Raw genomic sequence first — 9,088 nt, 5'->3', positions numbered from 1 at the left:
GCTCAGATCATGATCTCAGGGTCCTGGGATTGAGCCCCTCTTACACTCAAATAAATGAATAAAATCTTAAAAAATAATTAAAATAAAATGAAGCAGGGGCGCCCGGGTGGCTCAGTGGGTTAAGGCTCTGCCTTCAGCTCAAATCATGATCTCAGGGTCCTGGGATTAGGCCCCACATCGGGCTCTCTGCTCAGCAGGGAGCCTGCTTCCCCCTCTCTCTCTGCCTGCCTCTCTGCCTACTTGTGATCTCTGTCAAATAAATAAATAAAATCTTAAAAAAAAAAAAAAAAACAGAACCACCATATGATCTAGTAATTCTACCACTGGGTAGTGGAATACAAAACTACTACTTGTATTGAATACAATACAAAGAATACAAAAAGACTAATCAAAAAGATACATGCACCCCTATATTTACTGCAGCATCAGTTACAATAACCAAATTATGGAAGCAGCACGGGTGTCCATCTACAGACGGATGGATAAAGAAGTGGAATGCAGTATTTTTCAGCCATTAAAAAAAAAAATGAAATCTTGCCGTTTGCAACAACAACATAGATGGCTCTGGAGAGCAGCATTAGCGAAGTGAAATAAACCAGTCAGAGAAAGACAAATACCGTATGATTTCCCTCACGGGGAATTTGAGAAACAAAACAAACAAAAGGGGAAAAAAGACAACCCAAAAAACAGACCCTTAAATAGGGAAGAAATAGAGGGTTACCAGAGTGGGGGCAGGTGGCAGGGATTAGAGGGCACTTACCTCGATGAGCACCGAGTCACGCACAGAGCTGCTGACTCACTATAGGGTACACCTGAAACTAACATAGCTCTAGGTTAACTATGCCGGAATTAAAATAAAAACCCAATTAAAAAAAAGACAGCTTGCCACCCCTGTATCCAAGTTTCCAAAAAAGAATTAACAGATTATTTCAAACTTATTTGTTAAATTCCATACAATGTTGTATACATTATTTGTATTCTCTTAAATAAATGCAAATGAAATCATCTACGGAGCTCAGTAAGATATAATATTTATTAATTGTAAAACATACATCCAACAGCAAGCCCATTTCCCCCACCAGGACATACACATATTTCCGATTATGTTTAGTCATATCCTTGTAAGGAGAACAGAGTAATCTTAAACTGAAAGAATTATTTTTGGTTCAGTATCTAGAGCCGCAGTTTACAAAAATCTTCTTTTTTCAAGTAGTTCCGCCCAGGTTCTAACCAGATATGATCCTCAAGTCTCAACTTGCACTTAGAGTAAATTATATTTAGTCCCTTAATTCTAAAGTTCACACAGTGTTTTAATAGGCAAAAGATACCAAAAACAAATACAGATAATTGATCCTAGATCCTCAGACATTGAGGTGATATGTACACACTGTCTTTAAATAAAAATTACATCAAAATAAGTTGGAAAGCCACTTGGCTTTTAAGTACTGTCTGCTTCCCACACTGTACAGTCTGTTGGCAATACTTTTTAAAGTAAAAATGAAACAGTATCTCGATGTGAAGGCTATTAATGCCTACACATTAATTTTGTCTAGCATGTTAGTCATACCAATTTAGTCAAACACCTGGTCAGAGTTTAAAAATAGAGCTTCAAAATCAAGACAGAATTTTAATTGAACCACCTATAGACTTCCACATCGGAACCCCTCAATTTGTCTCTTCCTGAATGTCCTGCTTTTTTGAGGACCAAGTATCTAAATTCAGAAATTCAATATTAAGCTCCACAGAGTAATAAAGAAAAGTGCTAGTTAAATTCTTGGGCTAAGTTCTAGTCAGTGCTTTTTGGAAAAAAACATGTTGTTAACCAGTTAAGGCCAAGAAAGACACACAAGTTCCGGTCCCCCTAACAATTCTCTAAAACAATAAATGCAGAGTGTGACCAGCAAACTGGAAACTAAAAACCTAGAGTCAAACTGGCTTCAGCTTCCCACCCGGAAGCCGTGGACTGGGGCACGAGGTAAGATGTGAGGACTGTAGGTAGATAGTTTTGCCAATTGGTGAAGAACTTTTGGGAAGGCCTAAGTGAGGAAACAAGAAGATAGGAACATCTCTGGGTTCTGTCTGCTATCACCTTCAAACTACCAGTGGACAGGAGAGAAGTCCCTAACAACGGATGTTCCTTCCCAAAGCCTCTCTGGGGGGGGGTAGATCAACAGTAATTGGCCAAGATAAAGTAACCAGTCCTGGTCGGTCAGTAAGCCAGTGTCCCATTTCCTAATTTTGCACGTATATACTTCCTTTCTCAAAGGCACAGTCCTCAACTGGAAGGTACACCTACAAAATTCTCCTTCACCGTTCTTAACTTCAGTCCTGTTCCTGTACACAGGAACACTGGCACCACAGTCTTACAATACAGAGGATTATCTAAGGTCAGGCCATGCTAAATCATTAGACAAAAAAATGTCCTTGAGACGTCTGCAGTAGTGTGGTTCTTAGAAGATCAGCAGAGAGGCCAGACTCCCATAACACAATGATCAAACATCAACAATAATCACAGAAACCAAAGACAGATGCCTATCCACAGAGAGCAATTACTTATCTCCCTAAAGCCTAGAAACAAGCAAGCTTTTTAAATGTGTATTTACAGTTAAATTAGGGTAAAGGAAAAATTTTCTCTTACTGATCCTAATTTTTTCATTTCTTCAACTGATCCTAGTTTTTAATCACTTACCTCCACCAAACCCATTCCTAAATAAATGTACACATTTAGATAGATAACACAGAAAGTTCATATAACATGACCATTATAATGATTCTTTCTCTCTTTTTAAACTTTTTTTTTTACTCTTGGGTAATTTTAAATGCACAATTTACTAACAGTAAATACACATTCATGTAACAAGAACCATATCACTATTCTTCCATTGGATATATCCTGAAATAGCAACAGAGACTTGAAAGGTGACAAGATAGTCAGGGAGGAGCACTTATTCAACCTTCCTTGGAAACACTTGGAAGTCTTTGTCTTTTTTCTTCTGCAAGGCCTTTCTCAGAAAAAAAAAAATGCAGGCAGTTCAGAAGTAAAGGACAAAACCACGAATCTCTCTCTGTAGGATATCAGCACTTCTGTTGCAAGGGGATGTCATCTCAAGGGCTAGAGCAGCATCTAAAATCACAGGGGAACATATGCCCAATGGTTTACATAAGATCTTTCTAGAAATCCATTTCTATCTCACTTGCTTTCTCACATTGAAGATATTTATAATATTGTAAGTATTATAAAGTAATATAAAGTATTATAAAGTAATGTAAAGTATTATAAAGTAAGAAAACTTTAGACTAAACCATATATATCAAAAACAAGATTTTAAAGACATTCTTTAGGATAATTATCAATCGAAACTGTCATAGCATATCATCTCCTTGTCTGTAAATGATGACTGGTTTTGACAAAACAGATCCGAGTTTCATAGAGGCTACAGTTCATACAGTATGTGTAATGAGTTCATCGCCAAGACTTCTCCCAGAACCTCGGAAGGGACCCGTACCCGTGAGGAATTAAGACTTGTTCACTTCATAGTAAATTCACATATGATGGCACAGACATTCAAAATGCTTTGTGGAGGTTAATAGATTAATGACAACAACATATTTATAAGAAGGTGGGATTTTATTATCATCACATTTTATAGCTAATAAGATACTAAACATTGAATGACTTGTCGCATAGTGAATTCGCACTCAAAAGGTCTGATTTGGGGGCACTTGGGTGGCTCAGTGGGTTAACGCCTCTAGCCTTCAGCCCAGGTCGTGATCCTGGGAGCCTGCTTCCCGCCCCGCCCCACACACCCCCCTCCGCCTGCCTCTCTGCCTACTTGTGATCTCTTGTCTGTCAAATAAATAAATAAAATCTTTAAAAAAAAAAATCTGATTTTTGTTTTTCAATTTTTTAGTACTAAATAGTTATACTTAAAGGAGGGAAATCCTGTTACCATTTAAAATTGACATTTGATTTTCCAAGTCATTATTGATGCCTAATCACTTATTATTAATCTATCCTGCTTTCTTTAAAAAGAAAAAAAATGTGTGACATGTATTTATCCTGTGAATAGGTCCACAGTGAGGTGGGAAGGTGTTCTAGGGGCCCTGGAGGTTTCTCTGCCTGGAGCTTGCAAGCCTGTTTTTCCTGTGGTATAGTAGCAGGACAATGTAAAGTCCAGTAGAAGCAAAAAATAAAAATAAGTAAATAAATATATAAATGGGAAGCAATCATCTGGTATAGTGCTGATCCTTCTTTATAGGGAAGAAGATTACCAGGCAATCATTTTGTCTCTCTTGCTTTAAAAGCCCCAAGGGACAAATGACTGATAAGGGAGATAAGTATATATCCTTCCACAGCACTCACCACCGTAAATTCGTATTCCTGGAGCCAATAAAATGCAGGAGATTAGTTTAATAGCAAGAGATGTAAGCTCTATGAAAAGGGATTTCACCCCAGAAACAAATGTCACTTCTGTATTTTTAAGTGACACAAGTCTTTCGCCATCAGGAGTTCTCATGGTATCAATCACTGGAGATTACTTTATCGGCAGTATCTGACCTTCAGAAAGCTACAAAATATTTCTCATGGGAGGACACTTTGCTTTAAGTATGAAACACCTGACATACCCAGTTCAGAAGCAAACGGCTCTCAGTGCTGGTGTTCCATTCGAGGCAAATCAGCCTCCAGGCCATCTGACGGGGGAGATCCGGATACCTATAAGTCAATAATCAAGCATTACAGTGTCCCAATAGTTGTAGAGGTCCCACTCCTCCCCAAATCCCAATTCTTGTTCCTCAAATACCAGATGCTTAGAATTAACTATTCATAGTTCCAGCTGCTGCCACAGAAGAGGCTGATGAAGTAGATGTTATCCTTCGACCTCTTTGTTGATACGTAAGTTAAAAGAGACTTCTGATGCGCGGAGGTAGTACAAACCCACTATAACCCATCTCTCCTATTTGTTACCAAACCAATAAAACCCTTTAGGAAAAATATAAAAAAAACAACTAAAGATTAAGCAAAGGAGTCAGAAGTTAGCGATGTGGTCGTTCACATGGATGTAGCTTCCCAACTTAGTTTTTTATTTCTGTGCCTCTGTCCAAAAGGCAGGCCCCAATCTCAGAGCAATGAAGTAGTACAAGAGGCCAAAAGTCTGAAAGAAACTCCCTTGTTGGGGAGCCTGGGTGGCTTAGTGGGTTAAGCCTCTGCCTTGGCTCAGGTCATGACCCCAGGGTCCTGGGATCGAGCCCCACATTGGGCTCTCTGCTCAGCAGGGAGCCTGCTTCCCCCCTCTCTCTCTACCTGCCTCTCTGCCTACTTGTGATCTCGCTCTGTGTCAAATAAATAAATAAAATCTTAAAAAGAAAGGAAGAAAGAAAGGAAGAAACTCCCTTGTTATCCCGGAAAAAAACAGGAAAAAGAGTCCCTGAAGGCCAGCAATTATGTGGGGAGAGGGATGGTCCTGGAGAGAAGAGGGTTAGAGGAGAGGGCCGTCTCATTCTGTGTGGACCCCAGGAGTCTCAGCTCAGTTCCTGCAGCATGCACGGCAGCGCTCCACCAGCACAGCAGAGGTTTGGGAGAACCGAACTGAGATTTGAATTGCCTGCACGAGTCTCTAGCTAACCCCAAAGCCACATAAGCACAACACAGATGCGAACTAGGATATCAAAGACAGAGAACTGAGATTTGAAACACTTCTCACAGGGGATAAGGCAGAATGTATAGTGTGAACAAAAGCTGAATGACGGCCTGCTAAAACAAAAATTTCAACATTCTCCAGAGGATTATGAAGGATTAAAACAGGACCCAGAGGCTTCAAAACATAACATTCACAGTTTCCAAGATACAATCAAGATTTTGGCCATAAAAAGATCTATTGGGGTGCCTGGGTGGCTCAGTTGGTTAGGCGTCTGCCCTCGGCTCAGGTCATGATCCCAGGGTCCAGGCCTGCTTCTCCCTTTCCCTCTGGTTGTCGCTCCCCTTGCTTGTGCTCTCTCTCTGTCAAATAAATAAATAAAATCTTAAAAAAAAAAAAAAAAGATCCAGGAAAGTGTAAGCAATTCTCAAGGGAAAAGAAAATCAATAGATACCAATCCTGAGATGGCCCAGATGTTGGGACTTTATAAACTTAGGGAAGTTATATATGAGGATTTGTCACTCATCAGACCAGCTCTGGAAAAAATGCTAAAGAAAGTTTTTCAAGCTGAAGAAAAATGGTACCAGAAAACAAAACTGTAATCTTTAAGAAAGAAGGTAAGAACAACAGAAATGTAAGTGGTTAGGTAAATATTGAAGACTACTTTTTTTCCTAAATTGCTTAAAATATTTATGACTATTTACAGCAAAATGTATGACTTAGTACAGTTTTCAATAAAAGACATACAATTCTAATATAAAGTCTAGGTTGAAGTAAAAGGAAATATGTCTGCAAGTTTTCTACATTTTATAAGTGGTACAATATTTAAGTACACTGTGGGAGATTAGTTATGTACATTGCAAAACCTAGAGCAATCACTAAAAAAATCATACCAAGAAATATCCCCAAAAAGCCAATATTAAAAATATTCAAATACAAAACAAGACTGGAAAGGGAAAACAAAGGAATAAACAAAAAAACCCAAATAATATAAAGAGCCAGATATTATATCTATATGAGATATATATTATATATATATATAGATCTTTATACCTATATAATATATAGAGCTAGATCTAGATATATCAACCATCACATTAAATGTTAATGGCCTAACTATTCATTAGCAGGCAGAATTCTGAAGCTAACACCCTAAGTTTCCTGTCCCTGCTTAGTCAATCAAAGTAATTTAGCGCCTGCTATGAAGCAGCTTTGCGCGTGTAATTAATGTTACTAATCAGCTGACCCTCAGATAGAAAGATGATCCTGGCAGGCTTAATGTAGACCTGGTAAACCTCATGTGCACTCTTATAAGCAGAAGAGTAAGTCAGAGATGAGGCAGAAGGGGAGGCAAGAGAGGCTCAAAGAGTAAGAACAACTTGACCATTATTGTTAGCTTTGAAGATGGAGAAGTAGGCCACAAGCCAAGGAATGTGGATAGCCCCTAGAAGCTGACAACAACCCCCAGGGGTCAGCCAGCAAAGAAACAGGGACCTCAGTCCCACAACCTCATGGAATTAAATTCCAACAACAGGCCGAGTGGGCCTAGAAGTAGGTTCTCCCCTAGAGCCTCCGGAAAGAAATGCAGCCCTACTGAAATCCTGATTTCGACCTGTGAGACACAAGGAGGAAGCAGCTCTGCCCAGGCTTCTGACCTATGGAAACTGTGAGATAATAATTGTTAAGTTGGCAGGCATTTATTAGATGCATAGGACATAAATACACATTTCAATTAAAAGAACTGAACTGATAGAATGGATACAAAAGAAAGACCCTACCTACAGGAAACACTGTAAATTTTTTTTTTTAAGATTTTATTTATTTATTTGACAGAGAGAAATCACAAGTAGGCAGAGAGGCAGGCAGAGAGAGAGAGAGGGAAGCAGGCTCCCTGCTGAGCAGAGAGCCCGATGCGGGACTCGATCCCAGGACTCTGAGATCATGACCTGAGCCGAAGGCAGCGGCTTAACCCACTGAGCCACCCAGGCGCCCCAACACTGTAAATTTTAAAAACAGATTGTACAAAAGTAAAAGATATACCACGGAAACAAGTAAGTATAAGTAAACTGGAATGGCTGTCTTACTCTCATATAAAATGGACTTTGTGGCACAGAGCACTACAAGAGGTAAAGAGAGATATTTCATCATGATAAAAGGAACAGTGTATCAGGAAGACAAAAACAATTATAAGTGTGTATGTACCTAATAATAGAGATGGAAAATACATGAAACAAAAATAAACACATATAAGAGAAAAATAAATAATTCCACAGTCAGTAAAAGACTTTACTGGATTTTTCTATTTAATGTTAATTTGGGGACTATTTTCTACTAATTTAAATGTTATTTAAATAATATGTGATGTTAAAAAAAAAAAAAAGATTTTGACAGCACTCTTTCAGGAACTGATAGGACCAAACAAACAAAAAAGTCATGAAGGACACAGAAGATCTGAAGAACACTACAACCACCTTAATCTAATTTCACATTTAGAGTAGGCTATGTCCAACAACTGAAGAATATATATGTTGTTTTCAAGGAAAAAGGTTCCTTCACCAAGACAGACCCTATGCCAAGCCATAAAACGTACCTCAATGAATCTAAAACAATCAGAATCATACACAGTATCTTCCCTGACCACATGGAATTAAATGATAAATCAATAATAATAAAATACTAGGGAAACCCTAAATATCCTACTATAAAACAACACATTTCTAATTAATTCCTGGGTTAAACAAGAAATTACAAAGGAACTAAGAAAATGTTTGGACTGAGTATAATGAAAATACAACATATGAAAACTGGTGGGGTGAAGCTTAAACACTGCTTGGAGAAAGAACTGTGTCGCTACATACACAGAAAAGTATATAATGGGTGTAAGGGTGTAGGAAGGGGGCGAGCAGAGACAGATTCCATGGATTACGCCATACTTTACTTACAAAAATCTATCTTGCAGACGTTCCACAAGTCTATAAAGATGGGCTTTCATACATGTGAGAATGTTTGCGTTGGGCGCAGAAACAAAATACAGTTCAACGTATTGATCCACATCATGAAGAGGCGAGTCGAGTCCCAGCTTCTGCCAGAAAGCCACTTGCTTTCAGACTCCTGTTGTTTCTCTTCCCATTCAGATTTTCCACACACAGATTCATCTTATTTTGGTATTAATTTGTGTTTTTCACTACACCTACTTTCTCGTTTAGGGTATTTTAAATACAACTGGGAAATGAACGAGTAAACTAAGAGTAAAAACGCAGAACCAATTTATAAATATAAGAGGATTGGTTCAAAGGAACAAATAAAAATTTGAAAAATGAAGGCCGCCAAAGCCTTGCTTCCATTTCATGAAACTAGATTTGGTTATGCGACTCCTGAAAAGTGGTTTTGAACAGTACTACTACTCACAGAGAGCAAGTGAAAAATTCTGCACCTTTAAAATCTACATTCAG

At 38.5% G+C, this 9,088-nt stretch overlaps 1 protein-coding gene across 3 annotated transcripts in view; it reads right to left on the bottom strand.

Moving 5' to 3' along the window:
* Nucleotides 1–1,015: 1,015 nt before the first annotated feature.
* CDKL2 (cyclin dependent kinase like 2) overlaps nt 1,016–9,088 on the bottom strand; it is a 54,900-nt gene continuing 46,827 nt past the window's right edge. For 2 of the 3 annotated variants that reach the window (XM_044224028.1, XM_044224027.1), the window contains exons 13-15: nt 8,579–8,718; nt 4,627–4,714; nt 1,016–3,124 (exon numbers count right to left, since the gene is read on the bottom strand). In XM_044224028.1, coding sequence (XP_044079963.1) covers nt 3,113–3,124; nt 4,627–4,714; nt 8,579–8,718 — 240 coding nt within the window. In that variant the 3' untranslated portion in view covers nt 1,016–3,112. The remainder of the gene's footprint in view (nt 3,125–4,626; nt 4,715–8,578; nt 8,719–9,088) is intronic. The other variant, XM_044224029.1, reaches the window with a different exon arrangement.

This window comes from Neovison vison, chromosome 11, assembly GCF_020171115.1.
Source record: "Neovison vison isolate M4711 chromosome 11, ASM_NN_V1, whole genome shotgun sequence".
NCBI classification, from domain to species: Eukaryota; Metazoa; Chordata; class Mammalia; order Carnivora; family Mustelidae; genus Neogale; species Neogale vison.
Note: the sequence above shows the minus strand (reverse complement) of the source record. Positions and strands in the feature narration are given on the sequence as shown.